The 21,031-nt window shown below is 42.6% G+C and overlaps 1 protein-coding gene across 1 annotated transcript in view; it reads right to left on the reverse strand.

The window, feature by feature from the left end:
- The window catches only part of BANK1 (B-cell scaffold protein with ankyrin repeats 1), a 346,310-nt gene that overhangs the window by 283,011 nt on the left and 42,268 nt on the right, over positions 1 to 21,031 (reverse strand). Inside the window, exons 2-3 of the mRNA XM_019553351.1 lie at positions 19,797 to 20,195; positions 8,978 to 9,043 (exon numbers count right to left, since the gene is read on the reverse strand). Of these exons, the coding sequence (XP_019408896.1) occupies positions 8,978 to 9,043; positions 19,797 to 20,195 (465 nt within the window). The remainder of the gene's footprint in view (positions 1 to 8,977; positions 9,044 to 19,796; positions 20,196 to 21,031) is intronic.

The following is a 21,031-nucleotide window of genomic DNA, read 5'->3' on the forward strand; positions in this document are numbered from 1 at the left end:
GAGGAGGTTAGATGAACATCTTGCTGGGGTCATTTGACCCCAGTACTCTTTCCTGCCATGGCAGGGGTTTGGACTAGATGATCTGCTCAGGTCCCTTCCGACCCTAGAAACTATGAAACTATGATTTCTGTTTGGTTTCATTTCTTGTTGATTTATTTTCACATTTTCCAGTTTTGTGGTGAAAATAAACTGCAGTCTTTATGTTTTAATTCAGTATACTCTTCCATGTCAACAATGCCTAAAATCTAGAATAGACACATTTTATTAAAATCTGACTATAAATCAAAACACGTAAAGGACAGACAGAAAGAAATTCAGGATATTTAAGATATTTTGCTCATAAGTGGACTAGAAACTCTTCTGCCTATACTCCAAAAGATATGGCATCTATTTTTTTTTTCCCTGGAGCTCTAGCCTCTGTCCAGCTAGCCACAGTATAGTGAAGTTCCAGCTGTATATGTAAAGATATGCTGAAGCATCAGCTTTCTGAACAGAGCCAGAAAAATATAGAGAGCTAAACAATCAGGTGGCCAGTTGGTAAGCATCAAACTCATATTGTGGAGCCCAACTTTTCCCTATCTCTTAACATATTTCAGACTGGTGTTCTAGTATCAATTAATTGAAGGTGAACAGTAAAGAGGCAAAATTATAACATGGAGATGGAACAGTCTTTAGCTAATAATACTGCATATTTATTTTAATTTTAGGCTACTTGTAACTTTTAGAAAATGAATGGATTAAAGTAAATCCATTAATTAGGCCTGCACATCTTTATCCATATAGTTTATAAGGTTATTAAAGATGTATAGCTGTTCACTCTTCCAACCCATTTTACAAAATACAATAATGATTATCTGTGGAGGATGTTAAGAATTTGAATGTTTTCTGCCGAACAAGAAGAACTGTTTTCCAAAAATGTAACTAGGCCTGTTTTCTTATATGGAAAGATAAATATTAAGCTGAAATAAAGTTACAAGTAACTAAAAGTTACAAGTAACTAAAAGCATCAACTTTGACTTGTTCAGATGATTCTTTTCTCACATACAGGAATGAACCCTCAGCACATTCACATCATCATGATTAGCATTCCACTACTGGATCTTTTCCGTCATTCACAGGTACTACCAAATCAATTGTTTTCACATCTGCTTGTAGCCCATATTTTCCCAAAGGATCTCAGAGATCATATTGTTTTTCCATTTTCCAATGTACGCTTTTACCTTTTCCCTGAGGGCTTTGCACAATTCACTTTAGTCAATCACTTCTTATTGATTGTTAGCGCTCACTCATTCCCCATCCATCTTTGCTTTATTGGATATATTGTTTGCTTTCTTTCCATTTGTCATGTCAGCTGCTTGCTGTTCTTTCCACCACAGTTCCCCCTTGTTTCTCATTTAAGCTTTGTACTTTTGATCTGTGCAGTTTTCATTGACGTTCAAGCCTAAATTCAGTCATGTTCTTTCACTCTTAACCTTTGCTTTTTGTATGCAATTCCTGTGTTCTTAAAATAGACTCCAGCTTCTAGGGTGTCAAAAAGAAACCTTCTTTGAGTCCTTCCTTAAAATGGAGTTCTTTCATGAAGCTTGCCCAGGTTTATCTTATCACAGAAGTGCACAGTTATTTGTATTTGAGCTGGTAACCAAGGTATCATATTTGTCCGAGTTGAACTGCAAACTTTTTGCACATATGTTGTCCATATTTTGTACTTTCCCCCTTTTTATTGGAGGTAAGCAAATTTGCTGGATTCACTTTGCCCACTAATCCAGGGTTATTGCTGGAACAATTCATGCTGATGAGATTCACCTACTTTTTCCAAGAGCACCTCTTTACCTTTGCTAGTTTGAGAAATTGACATGGTCTGGTCTAATGCTCCCTATCCTCATTCTTCTTGAGCCAGTTTCTACATCTGCAGGTATTCAGGGATCTGAGAGAGCTGTTCCCTGTTGCATCACTAAGAGAAAATGATGAATCTACAAACCTTCAAAGGTGTTCAGTAGGCAGGAAGAAGCCTGCTCTGCACAGGGGAAGAGAGGAGGGCTTTTTGTTGCCATCAGCATATAGTGGATTTTCGAGTACTGTGACAGGTGAAACACCTGGGATACTCTACGTGCCTTGCATTAGGAATTACAAGGCTTTCCTAAGGGCCAACAAAAGATAAAAAGCAGTTTTTGCACAGGAAAAACAAGGAGTATATGAGGCTAACCACTAATATGGCCCTGGACTTTCCAAACTAGACAGAATGCTGCCAGATAAAAACAAGGCTAGAGTGGAAATTGGAAATGAAGAATCATAGAAACTGAGAAAATTAGGGTTGGGAGGGACCTCAAGAGGTCATCTAGTCCAACCCTCTGCTCAAAGTAGGACCATCCCCAACTATGTCATCCTGGCCAAGGCTTTGTTTACCAGGATCTTAAAAACCACCAACAATGGAGATTCAACAGCTTCTTTGGGTAACTTGTTCCAGTGCTCTACTACCCTCCTAGTGAGAAAGTTCTTCATAATATCTAACCTAAACTTCCCTTGCTGCAACTTGAGGCCATTGGTCCTTGTTCTGTCATCTGCCACTACTGAGAACAATCTACCTCTGTTCTCTTTGGAACCACCCTTTAGATAGTTGAAGGTTGTTATTAAATCCTCCTTATTTCCCTTAGTCTCTCCGCATAAACCGCGTGCCCAGACCCCTTATCAGTTTTGTTGCCCTCTGCTTCACTCTCTCCAATTTCTCTACATCTTTTCTATAGTGGGAGGCCCAAATTGGACATGGTACTCTAGATGTGGCCTCACCAGTGCCACACAGAAGAATCACTTCCCTTCATCTACTAGTAATGTTCCTATTAATGAAGCCCAGTATGCTGTTAGCCTTCTTTGCAACAAGCACACACTGTTCGCTTATATACAGCTTATTGCCCACTGTAACCCCCACATCCTCTTCTGCAGAGCTCTGCTTAGCCCATCAGTCCCCAGTCTGTACTGGTAGTTGGTACTGTTCCATCCTAAGTGCAGGACTTTCCACTTCTCCTTACTGAACTTCATGAGATTTCTTTTGGCTCAATCCTCCAATTTGTCTAGGTCCTCCAGAATCCTAGCCTTACTCTCCAACATATCAACTGCTCCACCCAGTTTGTTGTTGTAACCCGGGTGGTACTCCAAGAGGTACACCCTCTCGAGGTGAAGGGAGCAGAGCCGGTGCACAAGTGCTGTGGGAAGTGTAGGGACTCTCCTCCCCCTATAGAGAAGAGTCAGATCACTAACGGAGACTTAACCATATACCTTTTAATGAGAGAACAGTACTGGGAACATCACCAGTATAAACCAGGGGTATATGGGACACTACAACGCCCCGAGGGGGCAGGATTCAATACAAGTTAGATACTTACAATCATAGACATATTCATCCAGTTGACAAAAGACAGGGTTAATAAAATATAAAACACAAACAGCAGAACAAACAATACTGGTGGGGAATATAAAAGGCACAAAATACAAAATGTCAAATAACAAGGAATATAGGGCCTAGGAACCTGGAGGGGGGAAAGAGGGAAAATACAATGACCCCTTTCCACTGCAACAAGAACTCCTCCCTGCCACTTCACTCACCCCAACTGGGACTTGAACTCACATCTCCCATGTGATAAGCAGACACTCTACTACACAGCCACCAGTGCTGGTGCAGCTATAATCTGCTAGGAGTCTTGACCTTCCTAGAGCCCCTGCCTCATGTTGAAGCTGCCTGACCTCTTATTGGAGGAGCTGGAAGTAGAGCTGGGAACCTCTCAGGTCACTGCTCAAATCCTTGTTGGAGCTGTGGAGCCTCTCCTACTGGCCACATCCTCTCGTAGGAGATCCTGGAGCCCAGCGGGGAGCCTCTCCTGCCGGCTGCATGCCACACTGATGAGGGTCCAACTGCTGCCTGAAGGTCCTAGTCCTTCAGGTGCTTCTGGGGCAACTGCTCCCACCCTGCTGGCCCCAGCTTTTGCCAGCTCTTTGAAACTCCTTCCTTGTGCTCCCTTGCTGGCCTCTCCTGAGTCAGCTGAGTCAGCTGCTGGTCTCTCCTGAGTCATGGAGGGTGAGTCTCTGGGGTCGGATTGGTGAGGAAAGGGAATCCCAAGTCCTCCAATCATCTTTTACCCTTTCAAAACCCCTGGGCTAAACCACTACCAGCTTGCCCATCACATCATCATCTGCAAATCTGCTGAGGGCACACTCCATCTCATCTTCTAGATCACTGGTGATGATATTGAACAAAACCTGCCCTAGGACTGACCCTTGGGGCACTCCACTTGATACCAGCTGCTAGATATCAAACTATTGATTACTGAGCCCAGTAATCCAGTTATTTATCTATCCATCTTATAGTCCATTCACCCCAGCCCATAGTTCCTTATCTTGCTTACTCACAGTACTGAGTTTCACTGATGTACTTACAATCCTTAATGTTAAATCCTTTGGCTTAAGCTAGGGGTGCTTGACCTCTGGGTCTCAGGCCAAATGCAGTGCATGGTGTCATCTCAACTGGGCCACTGGGATCCCCAAGGTGCCAGAAATTTGGAGGTGGTGGAGCAGTGGCCACTAATATGCCCCCCCACAACCAAATTGCTGAGTCCCAAGCCCCGCGTGCATCTTCTTGCCCACATCAGACTGATCCATTACCTGTCTTTCCCCCACTTGCGGCTTGGGGCTGGGCCATGCTACCTTCCCTCCACCATGGGGCTGGGTTGGAACTGGGGCCACACCCCCTTCCCACAGGGGTGGTCAAGCTCCTTTCCCCTGTAGGGCCACGTTAAGGTCAGCCCGCTGCATCCTCCATGTGATCAGAGGGTACCTACTGTACAAGGGGTCTGGAGCAGGACCACTAACTGGATCTGGCCCACTGGGCAAAAGGGTTGGGCACCACTGGCTTAGGCAATACCATCAACATGATAACCGATGGTCAATAAAGGGGTTTGAGGTCCAAAAAGTACTCATGCAACAGCTCTGAGTGAAATAGCTTTATCCTGAGGAAAGGCCTTAATTAATTCTTTGTTCACAGAAGCTGCTGAGTGGCTGAAAAAACTGGACACTGATGCGTAATTTTGCTTTTCAAGTTGCCACATGAAGGTAGAAGGAAGATGTAGGGCTATAATAGAGTCAAGAATAAAAGTAAGGGAGAGCACAAGAGACTAGATTTCCCTCTTTTCTTGGAGTTACAAGCAGATTGAGTCACACAGGGCATTTCTTCTTCTAGTGCCCTATGTTCTCACATCAAAGCCAAAAAACTACTTCAGAAAAGTCAGCCAGTCAACATGACCTCAGAAAGGAACTTCAGGCTTTCTTTTGTCTTGACATAAGTTCTGTGGGCTATGCAGCCTAAGACAGTCCAATATTACTGAATTCTGAACCTTTAACATCACACTAGTAAGCCTGAGATGATGAGCTAGTAACATCACAGATACCTGTGTCTTGACATCAGCCCAGCGTCATGCTGAACTAAATACCTCATAAACGTGTATCTTGAATTCCACCCAGCTGCTAAAGCTAGTGAAAGCATCTTGTACTCTAACACAAGTCATGTCCAGACCCCAAAGAAGGCAAATGTGTGCAGTAGCACACGTGAGCCCTTGGCTCCCCACAACTCCACCAAGCAGAGTGGTGGGACCAGAGGGAAAGGAGCCAGCAGGAGCCAGCAGCAACAGCAAAAAGGTAAGCCAGGCAAGGTGGGGAAGGGCGAGGAGAAGCCAGGCCAGCTGTAGGGAATCAGGAAGGGTTTTTTTTCCCCTCTCATCCCTATTTAGTTGTGCTGGGCAGGAGCCGCACTCCTGAGCCGTGCAAACAGGTTCTGCAAACAGGCGCCACTCTTCAAGAGCGTGCTGGAGTTTGCATGGGAATGGCCACAGGGAGGAGAGCAGGAGGAGTCTAAACTCTGTGTGTCCACATCATTGGCTTCAGACAGTCTTCAGAGTCTGCAGGTGAGTGCATGTAAAGGAGTCTTAATGGGGGTGGTGCGTTGGATCACAGCCAGGGACCCTTCGGATCCTAGCATCTATGAATCTACAAACCATGCCAGCAAAGCAGAGTTGCCAAGTGCAGCAAAGGATCTCAACCCCTGCTACTGAGTGGAAGGTTAGCTGCAAGGGCAGCACGGGCAAACAACTTGGAAAAGGCCACAGCAATCAGTCTGTAGGCTGACCTAAGTAGCAGTACCTGCACCCTATTGCCAGAAGTGCTAGGTTAGATGACGAGGAGGGGAGGAGAAAAGGGCCATATAGACATGAGCACAAGACTCAAGGACTGACCTGGCTCTAACCACACAAAAGGAAGGAGCTCTGTTGGACTCCATGGAGAGTTGAGTTTTGAGTTATGTAGCTGTCTTCCTTTAGAGTCATGTGTTAACCAGCAAACCAGGTTGTGGCCATGGGTGAGGCTTGGAGGCCACACAGCAGGGTGCCAAGGGAGTGCTCTATATTAAGCCCTGTATAAGGCAGGCACGCAGTGAGGCTGGGGCCCAGGAGCCAAAGCCTGAGACAGTGAGCCAAGCCTGAGGACCTCAGCAAGAGAAAAGGAGCCAAAACCTAAAGAAGGTCAAGACTTGGGCAAAAGGATTAGTGCCCCAGGGGCAGTTAAGTGACTAGGATTAGGGAAGTCCCACAAAAAATAATAGAGTGACACCTCCAAGACATCAAGATGTAGCAAGCAGGACAGTGAGGAAGTCACCCTGAATAGCTGAGGAAAACAAATAGTTTGGCCACTAGGATGTATTACAACCACCCTTAGGAGCCTGTTCTCTCGCACCATGCCAGTAACCTCAGCAAGGCTTCTCATTTGCCACAAGATGAAAGTAGTAAGACAGGAATTTCTAAAAATAATTAGTAACTTCATCAATCCTTTTCATCAGTCAATAAATTGGTGGGGCTGACCCAGTGACTTCAGAGAAACTTGTTATTTGATATCTGTTTAGTAATAGAGCTGATGAAGGGCAGTTTCTGTAAGGGATGGGAAAGGGAGACGGGAAAGAGGGACATTCTATGTAGGACTGTGCAAAATTTCACCGGCTGTTTCCTTTCAACACTGTTTCAACTCGTTTTGAGCTTGAAACAGTGAAATCGAAATGAAACAGAGGGCTTTGAAACAGCCTTGAAATGAAATGAGACCAGTTTAAATGTTTTGAAACTTTCAAAATGTTTCAAGTTTTGAATCAGCAGCTAGGTGGTAGGAGGCAGGGGAGAGCTAGGGCTGCGCTCCGCAGCCCCATGTGGCTCAGCCCGGCGGGGAGCGCAGCCCTGGCTCTCCCTGCCTCCCATCGCCATGCTGCACTCCAATGGGCTCCACCAGCCCCATGGAGCTCAGCCTGGTAGTGGGAAGTGGACAAGCTGAGTTCCACGGGGCTGCAAGCCACTGGGACCTGAGCTCAATGCAGGGGGCAGAGTGCAGCCCTGGGGCTGCGCCCCACCCCCCACAGTGGGCTGCAAGCTGCTGGGACCTCCTCCAGCCAGCTCCGGTATGGGGCCAGGGCAGATCAGTTGGTGCAGGGACCCACTGCCCTGATCCCAGGGCCAGGGAGGGTCCTGCACCAACTGATCTGCCCTGGGCCCTGCACCCTCCTCCAGCTGGGGATGTGCCCTGCCCCCACCGTACCAGGCTCAGGTCCCAGTGGCTTGCTGGCACCACAAAGAGCGGTGGGGAGGGGGCAGGTATGCCAATCCAGGGCAGGGGTGGGTCCCCACATGAGCTGATCTGCCCCAGCTCTGTACTGGAGCCAGCTAGAGAAGGGTGCGGGGCCCGGGCCAAATCAGCTGGCACAGAGACCCTCCCCCACTCCAGGATCAGGGCAGTGGGTCCCTGAACCAACTGATCTGGCCCAGCCCTATGCCACTGGGCCCAGGTAGAAGCACCCATCTCCTGTCAGCTGGCAGGCAGATCAGGGGCCTGCCAGCACGCCCAGGAAAGCTGTGCGAACAGTGCTGGAGTCCTCCCAGGGCTGTGAGCCTCTGATCTGCCTGCCAGGTGACAGAAGCTGAGTGCTGCCACCAGGGACCAGCGGCAGCACCGATCTTCCTGGCGCTGGTCCTAGGCAGTGGCACCTGGCTTCTCTCATCTGGCAGGAAGATCAGGGGCTCACACCCCCAGGAGAACTCCAGCACAGCCCCTGCAGCCCTCCTGGTGGTGCCGGGAAGCCCCTGATCTGCCTGCCTGCTGCATTTTTTGTTTCCTCATAATAACTATGGGTCAAACATTAAAACAGCATCAAAACAACAAAACAGTTTTGACAGAACGGAACAGTGGTTTTGAAACAAAATAAAATTAAAAATGAAACCCTGTTCTGTAGAACTGTCAAAACTGAAGCCGAATCAGAACAGTGCTGTTTCTCACAGCCCTAATGCTATGTAGGAAAACCCACTCTTCACTAAAAGCAGAGATGAAGTTCCTTCCTTTTTCTTCACTCCTGGACTTGGGGAACCTCCCTCTCCTCTGCATTCATTACTGGCTACTTTAGTAGGCATTTACAAGGCTAGTAAAGCAGAACTGAAAGCTGGCACTTGATTGAGGTGTTTACTGACCTCCAAATCTTGCTGTCAGTAAAATAAAATAGCACTGGCCAATAATGAATGAATGGCTTGAAATGGAAATCTCACAGCAGCCTTCAACCCTCATTTAGCCCCCTTTGCGCTATTGAAGATCTTTTCCTCATCACCAATTTGATCAGAGAAGGAAATTTCCCCATCTCTTCCTATCCTCTGCCTAAGTTGGAATCAAAGAAAGAAAATGGTTCTGTCAGCTCTATTTCCCCCTTCTGGAACTCCTTACAGGGATGTGTGGGTTGTAGATGTGTGGGTAGATGTCTGAGAACAAGGCATGTTCCTCAGTGTAGCTGAAACCTAAGGAAAGGTTAGTTCACTGCCTTTCAGGTCTGACCAGATGTAAGAAAACAAATGCTCTTAACTCAGTCTGGTGAAGAGTATTTTGCTCTATTTAAGTGAAGCTTAGGGAATTTAAAGCTCACCGTTTGCAAGAACTTCTGCATAGGTATAAGACATCAATTCTTCTAATTCTTCGTTCTGTGGTTCACCTAAGGAAAAAAAAAATCCTTCAATTAACATTTCCCTAGAAACATCCTTAAATGGAAATCTCCTCGGCCACTTTCCTGCTGCCTCTTTCCCAAATGGTCTAATTCTTTTCTTCATAAGTATTCTGATAATCATTTGTGGGATGAAAAAAATACTTTAGAAAAAACTTATTCTAGGACAGCTAACTAACTGCAAGACAATGCCTATATATGATAAAGAGAACTTAATTTCATTTGAAAGTGTTAAGAAGAAATACATGTTTTCCCAGGGTGCTAAAGCTACATTAGAGATTAAAATATTAAAACGTGATATTCAAAGATTGGCAGTAGGCATTTATGAGATGTTATTTAGTAATTTATTAGCTATTGTATGGAATATACTTTGTTTTTACCATTAACTGTATGTCTTCTGGCAAGGTCTACTCTAGAATTAGAAAAGGAGATGTTATCCCAAGAGAACCTTTTATATCTTTGCTGGACCAATCTGTTTACTTTCAACTTGGACCCCATATTTCTCTTTCTTTTCTTGTCTGGTAGAGCTGTATTTCAGTTATTTGAGCTGTGCTCCCTTAACATGTACCTTTACAGATTGTTGTTACTATTGCAGCATTGTATTTCTGTTCTATTCTAATTACTGCAGCATGGTGTTTCCTGACTATTTTATAAGTACTATGCAGAGAATATCACGAACACTATATTCATGTTATCTACTTGCAAGAACAACATGGTAAAGGATTTAATGATAACTTGAATAAATTTGACTGAAAAAAATCATGAAGTTTTGTGCTAGAAGTTATTAGTGACTGCTATAAGGTAACTTGGTGCTGACTGGAAAAATCACCAAGGTGGTTGTGCCCCTTCCAGCTAAAGGGAAGGAGCAATTCCTATATTTTCTTATATATAGCACATACCTTTTCCTCTAAAATCAGTCCCCCCAAAATTGGGTGTGTGCATTAATGGAGAAGCTGATTTTCTGCCTGGAATACAAGGACCCTGCGTTGCTTCCTGCTCTACACTGCAGCAGCTTCCACTAAACAATCTTACTTTTCTTATGCCATTTTGCTGGGGAGTGGCTGCTTCTGGTCTCTCTCCTCCTGTTTCCCAGCCCTGGAATCTCTTTAGGTCTCTTCAAAATAAATGCACCGACAGAGACCAGCCTTCAGCAGCAGATAGGGTTACAACTTTAATTAGGAAAGAATGGTGAGGGTGAGTCAGCTGAAAACAAGACATACAGACATACATCTAGAAAAAAAATGTCTTCATTCTGCCTTTCAAACATGAGGTGTGTATTATATTTTGGGGTGTGTTGAAAGAAAATATGCTAAGTTCTTTTCATTTACTGGGATAGGCGGAAAAAAACAGAAGCCACCACCACAGGATATTGGCTGTGTGGTAAGACCTAAGCAAAAAATCTTACCTAGGTAGATTAAAAGAGTTTCCATGATTGCAAAAACCAGGTGAGTTAGTGTGTCTATGTCTGGTACACAGAAAGTCAAGTAGAAGCAGAGAGAAACAGAAGAACATAAGCCTGAGTAGAAGGAGCAAGAGAGTTTTTTGGCTATGGAAATTATTAGAGAGAGAAGCTTGAGGATAAACAAGTAAATGGCTCATTTCTTTGTTCATTTATACCATGTTAGGGGGGAACAGAATTCACAAGCGTCCATCTTGAAATCCTTGGATTTGAGCTGCAGAAGTGCCGAGCTCTCGCAGCAGCACAAAGTCAAGGTAGCTGTGCTTGATTATTTTAAATGTTGTGTAGTGCTATTTACAGAGGAAAGTCAAACTCTAGACGTCTCAAATGAACATAAAAATTAACAGAAACTTTTGACCCTAATATTGCTTTGCTTAAGCTGCCTATCTGTAAAATGGTGATAATTCTACTCTCTCACCACATGGGGGGTGAAGATAAATTAGCTAGTATTTGGTGGAAAAATCAGATATTCTTGTGATGAGCTCTATACAAAAGCCCATCAGGAAATTAATAATTCTGCCTGCAGAACAGGGCTTGAATACTGTGCAGTATATAAGACATGGGGAGATGCATGGAACAATGACTATGCAACAAAATATTGAATAGCTCCTTATTAAGTTATATTCATCCCAGGCACTGAATGAGGCCATGGTTCTGTGGAAAAAATAGTATGTGATCATGTAATTAAAGGCTATATCATAATACACATGCACAAAGGGGCCTAATTAAGGTCTCACAGGCAACCATAACTGGCATTTCCTGACTTTCAAGTCTCTGTATTGGTAACCTTAATAATCTTGTTTTGTATATAAAAATCACATTAAAGTCTAGCCAAATTCTGATTTCATTTGCACCAGAGTAATCTTAGAATGAACCTGCTAAAAACAAAAATTATCCCTATATATAAACTATTTTAATATTCTACATGTTCACTTCCTTTCATATTAACTTAAATATCTATCAGTTCTTCCATGCAATCAAACACAATGACATTTACTTTTCCTTATCTTCTTAAGATGATAAAATAAGGTTAATAGAAAATCTAGCACAAATGAATTGTAAATGACATTTATGTTATAGTCATAACAGTCTGCCAAAAAGTATATTAATGTATTTCAAAAAACTTTTTCTTTTGAGTTACACCTCATAATAACGGTTGGAAAAACTTTATGAAAATGCTTGATGCATAAAACAGACACATGTCAGGCATGCCTTTGATGGAGCGTTTGTAAAGCTGATGACCCACACAACCATTTTGTAGCCCTATATTAGATAACCTCGAAAAATGCCTGGTGTAATCATTACTTATTTATTAGACTTAAAAACAACCTCAGAATTGCAACTAAATGCTGACTGCTTTACATTGTTTTTCCAAATGTAAACAAGACACAAACTTGGAAGGTGTTCACGTATGCACTTTAAAGACGATCATAATAAAACAATTCATTAAAAAAGGAGTGCCATAAAAACAAAGTAAATTAAAATGAAGAATGTTTAACTTTTTATTCTTTTAAGTTGTATCACCAGTAAGACTTTATACATTTGTTCTTAACTGAAAACAATCATTTTGAGATGTCAGTGGCCGGTTATAAGTAGTTTTTAATGCAATTTATGTCTGAAGCAAGAGAAAAAACACTGCATATACTAAGTAGGCTTCAACATCCATGGGCACAGGTCATTACAAGTGGTTAGATGGATCAAAACACAAATTGCCAAGAAATCTGATTATGTCATCATGAATAAGACTTTTCAGACTTTTGCAGGATTAAGAAAAAAGGAGCAGAGAAGTTAAGAATAATTAATAGTGGACCAACAATCCTCACTTATTGGCTATAGAGATTTTCAACTTCTATGGCTCCAGCTTAGGTTCTTGTTCTGGTTTCAAGTGGTTATATGTTCCATATAAAACAAATCAATTCTAGTAACTGAATTCCTATAGTGTGTATAGACTAAATGAGGGGCATGTGAGCACAACACTTTAAAGCAGGTTACATGCTTTTGCACTGCTTAAATGGTACTGATGTTTGCATATGTTGTCAGCATACTGAGCATTAATTCTAGCCGCTCTTGCACATTTGGCGGCATAATGCACCTTAAATGATTTTGGGGCGCAGCAAACTAAAACACCTTCAAGGAGTTTTAGTTTGCTTCCCTACAGCCGTGGAGCAAAGCACGGGGCTCCGTGCAGATCAGGGACTGTGCAGGCAGCCCAGCAGCAGCCTGAGCAGGCAGGCTCTAACAAAGAAGAAAAAAAAAAAAGTGGCAAGCCCGATCATTTTTTTTGTTCTGTCCCCCTGGAGTCTGCCTGCCTGCAAGAGCTGTGTGGGGACCCAGTGGGTGGGTGCTATTTGTGTGGGGGGGCCGCCGCTGCCATGGAGGGAAGCATCAGCCCCACCCTACTGCCCCTGGCAGCCCAGGGACCACTCTGCCCACTGACAGCTCCCCCTCCCTCTGCCAATGGAGAAGCAAGTAAGGCATGGATGTACATGACACAGGGGTTTACTTCACTTTTTAAAAACCCACTGCTTCTATGTAGGGCCCCTATTTCATCTACATGTACCCTTAATGAACAACAGTTCTTATCAAAAATCATGTGCTGTCATTACAATGGCACCATTGCAATTAATGAATAGAGAAACTGAAAAATTATTCATCTTATAAAACACTAAACCAGAAACTGGGTTGGAGTGTTGCTGTAGCTGTGGCGGTCCAGGAAACATCCAAGAGACACAGATTTTTTGTGATATTTTTAACTGGACCAACTGCATAGTTGAGAGAGCTGCTGGACAAGCCTTTAGACATAAGTTCCCTTTTTCAAGTCAACCTGAAGGGCACAGCATGGAAAGTCTAGTCCAGCAGATCTCCCAACCATAGAGTTGATCCAATAAAACACATCACACACAAAAAAAAATAAAACCTTGCCAAACAGGAAAGAAAACAGACCCCCCAGAAACATTCTATGCCTAAGCAAAGGAATGTACCATCTTGGTCTGTATTTAAAGTTCTCCATAACTGTTTTTACACATAATACATTCTCATTAGTAAGTTTAACTAAGTAAGTAAACGAAGAGTACAATTTTCATCCAATATCCATACCTAATTTGAAGTACTGTATTTATTTCACATTTAGACACCTTTATGGAAGTGTAAATTTATACATTGGAATTTGGGCATCATAACTTAGCTGTCCAATAGTAAAGAAGTTCAATTCCTTGATAATAGAAGAAAAGGGGCCATTTTTTCTTTTGGAACAGGCTTATAAGAGAAGTGAAGAGGACTCTCATATTTATTTGTGTAAATACAATCAGATAAAATAGTCACTGAAAAAAGTTTTGGATATGAAGACCCCTAACAAGCTGAAACATGAGAGCTAGTTAGCCACATTAGTCTGAAGACAGGGTAGATTTGTACCTTACAGACTAACTAAATCACAATGAAACCCCACAGGCCTATGAAAAAAATCTTATGAACTTACTTTACAAATACTGTCACAGAAAGACATCTATATCAGGTAAAAGATTCAAGATTTACCCTCCTTTCTTGCATGTGTAATGTGAGAGTACAAATCACCATGGGAGCAATTTTAGACATTTAAATATCTAAGTACCTGCAAATCACTTAATTAAACATCGAAATAGTCTAAATTGTACTTTACAAGTGATGGCAGGAATAAGACGACTGAAAAACAGGCCCACAAATTAACATAGACCAGACTACATTTGTGGGAGAAGACGTGTCTATCCTCATGGCTATCTACAATATCAGGTTGTCAGCCACACAAAAATGATGATAGGTAGAATAGAGAAAAAAGGAGGGAAAATAATTTAATTAAAAATGCACCCCTGACCTATAGACTTAGCAGTATTGAGAAAGGAAAAGCAAATAAAAGCCAAAATACTAAATTACTAAAGTCAATATGCACTATAATTAAACTCAGAGTTGTAGAGGGAAAAAGATTCTTCAGTCTTATTATGGAAAAATACAACCTCAGAAGACTTAACTTTGGTGTAGAGTTCTATTTTTTTTAACAACAAACAAGCATCAGTATAATTCAGAAACTATTTGAAATATTTGAAACGCTTGAATTTAGCTGCTTCAGAGAACATCATTGTAAAACTGTTTTTACAAGAACTCTTGCTGTGGGAATCTCTTGACAACGGCAAAAATATTTGCATTCTCTCTTGTACTGAATGTGAATATAGTAAAATTTGCCACCACCCAGGAAACACATGTTACAAAGCATAATTTCCAAGTTTCAGTACTTCATTTTCTCCTCCTATTAATGCTCTCAACTACAGGCAACAAGCCTTCCTGACTTTCTCTGAATCATGCTTAATGGTATATTAGATGTTTTATTTAGTAAATTATCTAAACATTGTTTAATACCTTCATTTAAAATGTAGTTAATAGTATTAATTTCACTAATATAATCATTTATGTCACTATCACTGCGTGTGTGCAAACCATCTCATAACTGAAAGGAAATGCTAGCATGTAAAATATTCTCCACCACACAAGGCTGAAGTTGTCACAATCTGGTAGGCTAAAGGTTGATCAAGAACAATAAAAGATGTAAAATTTGATTTGTTGGTTCATTGTGTCCTCTACATTGCTCAAACAGAGCAAAGAGAACAGAGTCCAGCTGGAAATAGTCAGCAGAAAATTCATCTTGTATCAAGAAACTCCCTACTGGCATTAAGACAGCACATCTTGCTTTGGGGCCAGTCACCCACTTTATTGTAGGGATAGGTCAATAGCAAAGTTCTATTGCTAAGCTCTTGAGTATCTCTGACTGACCTCTTGTGCTGTGTGCGGCACCCACATCACTGGGTCCAGCCTCCTTATGCCTCATGCAGCACACACCAGACTAGATTCACATACAGTGCACCAGGTCAGTCCAAGACCCAAAGGCCGGATCATACAGCTCCACAGGTGCTTCCAGGCCATATCTTAGCTATCCTTGAGTTATAGCAAGTCCTCAATGTTCTCTGTAATGCCATGACCAGAAAAGCACTGAACTGTGCATCTAGAACAGTGGCTCTCAACTTTTTAAAACTCCAGGCACTCCTCAGAAAATGCCAGCTACTAGCTTTCACTAGTTTCATTATTACAGAAACATAACAGACCAACTCTTCCATTGCAAGGACCTCAGAAAGACCACAACAGGTAAGAATGTTTTTGAAACTATGATATCTCTTGGTTTAACTTGTGAATCATGTACGTGTTTGCACACCTACACAGTGTGTAGCAATCCTGGAGCTATGTCCCTGCTTAGAGTCTGATGTTCCTCACAGTCAGATCTGCCTTCTGCGCTCCCCAGCCTCCATAACACCCTCCCTTTTTCCCCCTGCCATGCCTTTGATATGAAATATTCTGATGACTTTTGGGAGACTTCCTCCAGAGGCCAGAATATCCTTTTTAGGGGCTTCCGCTCTTGGCACTGTCTCTCTGGACCTTGCTACCTTCAGCACCATCTCTCTAGGGCTTATGGGCCCTCCACATAGCCTTTTTTTGCTCTCCAGCCTGCTATCTTCATCTCTGAGCCTCTGGCCTCCAACCACAGTCTCTGGGCTTCTGGTACCTGCCTGTCTCCATCTCAGGACCTCTGGCAACCCACTTTCACTGCCTTGGGGCTTCTAATTGTGGCCTCCAGTGTCTCCCATAACCACACTCATGCCTCATGGACTTAATCAGCAGCATAAACAGAATGTGAATATTTAATTATTTATTAACCAAGCAGTCCCTTGCAGAATCTCTTTTAAGCTAGATCTTCAGGGCTTTCTTCCCTTCAGATCATGTGAGCTCCTGCTCTCCAAGTTCTGCGCAGCTTCTTCTCCCCAGAGCATGCAGAATCCTATTCCAACCCAAGCAGGATCCAGACTGCAGCTCCTACTCCTGGGCGTGGATTATATGCATCTCTGCTCCTCCCCTTCTTGCTCATGTGACTTGGAGCTCTTTTAAGAGATAACAGTAGGTTCCTATTGTCCCAACTGGTTCAATTATCAGGCTACCCTGACTACCCTCTGCTGCAGTCCTGCTTCCCTCAATCAACTGCCTATGGCCATGCTCCAGCAGCCTGCTATTCACATTCTATAGGCTTCAGCTCTTTTAGCCCCACTGTTTGGTGCCACACTCTCTAGCAAGCTTCAGGCAGTACCCCTCATGGCACTAAGGGGCCTGGCAGCCACTCCCCCTAGTGCTTTAGGCCTGGCAGTGGCCCCTCTGCATTCCAAAGCCTAGTCTATATTCACAAGGGGGCTCTCTCAAAGATACTGTGACCCTCTGGCTTTCCTCTTCTCAGTAATGGGGAGGGGCCCTGTTACACAGTGCCATTATTGTGCAGCACTCTGAAATACCCTTAAAAAGATCTACAGATGCTATGGCTTAGCATACTATGGACCCCTGACTGAGAATCACGGATCTAGAATAACTACCGTGCTGGGTGCTCAGACCATGCAAAAAACAAAAACTCAGCTCCAGTGGAGAACTGATGCTATGGCACCAGTTAGCTATTCTAAATTAAACAGGTCACGGAAAAGGGGAGTTTTAAGGAAAAATGTGAGAACTCCATAAACTTTGAAGAGGCATGAGTTGAGGGGATACAAGGTACTACAAATGTGAAAAGTGAGCAAATGAGCAGTAATGAATAATGTTCATGAGCAAAGAGAAATAATAGGATTGAAAAATACAGTGCTGTGTTCTGCTTTTGACCTTATCTCAAGAAGAAGAGAGAAAGAGAGGATCAGAGACAGGCAAAAAAGCAATTAATAAGGCATGGGAAGACTGAAAATGTTTGAAGTGTTTAATTTAGAAAAAAATGAGGGGGAGGGAGCATGATGGAGGACAGCAGGAGAAAAGAGAAGTCAAACAGACTTCTTGGTCCTTTCATTCAGAAACAAATTTTAAAATTATAAATTAAATAAATAGTTTCTACAATGCCTACATAAACAGGGAAAATCCCTGTGAAATCATGATATTCAGCAAAGTGTTTGGCAAGATTCTAAAAAAGATTAACTTGTAGATGCATTTTGCAGACATGCTCAATTACGTTAGTAAGAAATGTTGTAAGTGTTGCATGTCCTTTGCTTCAGGGTAGAACAGCCGCCTTCACTTGCCCATACACACACAATGAAACCTGGATTGTGACCATGAGATCCCACAAATAAAGTGCTAACCACAGCAGTCTGCACTTTTATCTGAAATCACTGACACTGGCCACTGTCAAAAGTAAAATATTTTGGCCTTCCTTAACACTTATAAGAGTATTCTGCAAGCACAGTCAGTAAACAAGTGCTTTATGAAAGCATAGACCAAAATGAAGAAATACTTTTCTTCTAAGAAACTAGACTTGGTTTTCAGGAATTGTGGTTTTCATATCAGTCTTCACTGGAATGAAACAACCTCTCCTGGGACAACCTCTGCTCGTAGCTTTACTGGTGCCATCCCACTCCTTCAACAAATCAGTGGCAAGCTGTAGCAGCACACTGTCCAGCCACCCCCACTCTCCCACCCCCAGTTCTTTCGGGTAGCCAAATTGGGTAGTCACATTTCAAAACACAGAAAGTGACAGGACACATAGGGCATGTCCAGATGAGTGGGAACATGTGTTTCCCCAGGGACAAGTAGCAGCGGCACACTACTTGTCACATGCTTGTGTCACATGCTCTTTGGCTTACAGCAGATTACACCAGGTGGGGTAGGGGAGGCTGGAACCATCAACTGTGCTAGGTCCCACCTTACCTGGGGTCCTGGAGGCCTCCAGGAGCTGCAGCCGCAGTGGTCCTGCAGCAGGAAGCCTGGCTGGCAGCTGGAGTGTGGCTCCAGTCAGCTGGGCTCCAGTTTTGGGTGGCATGCACTGGCACCATGTACACCACCTCACATTTTTTTGGCATGGGTTTTTTTTTTGACCACGGGAGATCCCAGGGTCAACCCCTCCCCCTCCCCCATGCTGCAAAATAGCAGTGCAGGGGGACGCCTGCATGTGTAATATGTGCCACCGCAGATGAGTTTACAGCACCAAATACTGCACATCCACATTTGTCTGGACATGCCTGTAGAGGTAACAGACAGGTTTAGGGAAAGGCAATAGTTCCCATATGAAGAAGTATTAAATCAGCAGAAAATGCTGAGCGGCAAGAAGACAATCCTGCCTGTTCATCTGAGCCCTTTTTGTTGCACAAGTATAGTTTCTGAGTAAAACCTTGAGAACACTGGACATTTTCAATTAACCTGTATATGTAAACACACACAATTACATCAGACAGTAAGGAACATTCTTGCAGTAAGACTTGCAAGTCCTTCTATTTTGAGACAGAATAACACTCCCCCCCACACAGTGAAACCACTGTGACCATATAATCCAACAAGTGCTAACTTCAGCCCTATTTGCACCCTCATCAGAAGTCACTGCTACCAGCCATTGGCAGCAGCAAAGATTTTGGTCCTCTTTATTATACTAGTACTTTTCAAGCAAATTCAGTAAACAGAAGTTTTGTGAAAGCATAAACCAAAACGAAGAAATACCTATTTCACTTATTCAGTATGCAGGTAGCATTGTGCAGCATAAGTGTCCTGCAGCAGTAACAGTACCATATTTACTCAAACATAAGATGACCCTGATTATATGACAACCCCTCCCACCCTCCACCAATAATTAGACTGTACATATGGAACACTTATCAATTTAATTTTCCACGTAGAGAATTTAATTATTGGAGGTTTGTCTTGAATTTATCCTCTTCCCACTGCTTCAGTAGGGAAGATAAATCTAGGGGGAAACAGATAACCCCCTTACCCTCTATAATTTAGTGGTTCTCAGCCCAGGATACTGAAAGAACCTGCTATGGATACCCACCCCTCCTTGTCTCAGCCCCCAGCACTCCCAACATGCTGCATGTGCACCCCAGCACCTTGTTCTTGCAGGCTGGGCATCCTGGACTCTATGCCTTACAGCCCAAGATATCAATATTAACAGCATGTTAATTAATACTAGATTATAATGCTTATATTACAGTATTCATCAGTTATTTATATTATCTTTTTAATGGGCGCCATTCAATTCTGAAAAGTTTTGGAGGGGTGCCTTAAGTCTAAAAAGGTTGAGAACAACTGCTATCACCAGGCTTAAATGACAAAGTATCGTGAGCAAGATGAAGATCCTGGGCCGAAATGAAGATCTGTTATTCCAAAGTATTTTAATTATTATCTTTTTCAATTAGCATTAACACTATTAGACGATTTTTATTAAAATAATCATAATAGAAGAGATTTTGTTTCTTAAATTACCTTGTTGAATAATATTGGTCATAATGGAGAGGTATTCCTCAGGATCTTGATCAGTAGAGATCTCCCAGGTACTTTTGTCTAAGGTCAGTATTTCATAGAGAATGTCTGAATTGTGCACCCCACAAAGCAGAATCACAACCTTATCTGGTGGTTCAAGAACTTGGTCTAGGAAATCCCTTCTTGTCTGATTGAGACATTTTAGAAGTCCATTGGATAATATCAGCAGTTTGCATTTATAACAGGATAAACAGCACAATTCGATATGTTTCAGAGATGAAACTTCTAAATTGTAAAGTAAGATTCCTTCTTCCTTTACTATGTGTTTGAAAAGATATTTTAAATACAGAGCCCATTCTTCTGCCTCTTCTTCATAAATCACGAGAATGTCCTTTGCATTTTCTGTAGGAAAGAAAATATTTTTTAGCATTATTCTTCAATATCAGCACCAGGTACGTCAGACATACTAACATGCTAGATGTAAGAATCATGCCCTCCTTTTCATTATAATTGGAGGGTTTTTCAGGAAAAAAGCCAAATAGTTATCCCTGGACAACAATATTTTCTGTTCCTTAGGTACAACAATACTGTTAACAAGGGTGCTTATCTGGAGGTCATTTCATAAAAGGTATCAAACACCTCACTAGACAGTCCCTTCTTATGGTCTCTAATAACATATGATAAAAGCAACAGCTATCAGAATGACTGCAAATGACATTACAGAATAAATGTCAATACATTCACATATTTTACCCACTAGTGTATTTTTGGTTAAGAAGAATAAGATTTTTGATGGATTGGAAAGCTTGCCATTCCACATTTGTATTTCTTTAAAAATAATAAAATATTATTATGAAGCTAATAGTTCAATATCTTTGGAGTTTTGCTACAGTTTAAGAAGCAAAATGTAATCCTAAATCACACAGAAAAAGACATTGCCATACTTCTGCTGGGATTATTACAAATGGCAGAATGCTGTAACAACACTGATATATCAATCAATAAGAACTAGTATAACTAGGGGTAGGCGAGTAGGACACCAGCACCAGGCACTGATTTTCAGGGAAGATGCCATGGAGCCTGGCACCGCCTCTCCTTGTCCTGCACAATGAGATTGGACCCCAGGGACCTGGTGTTGCCCCTTCCTGCCCCTCCAGACTGGGGATAGGTCCTGGGACCTGGCCACCCTGTCAGACCCTGTCCACTAGGATCAGGTACCCATCCAGCACACAGGGCAC

This window comes from Crocodylus porosus, unplaced genomic scaffold (genome assembly GCF_001723895.1).
Source record: "Crocodylus porosus isolate Cpor-Errol unplaced genomic scaffold, CroPor_comp1, whole genome shotgun sequence".
Taxonomy (NCBI): domain Eukaryota; kingdom Metazoa; phylum Chordata; order Crocodylia; family Crocodylidae; genus Crocodylus; species Crocodylus porosus.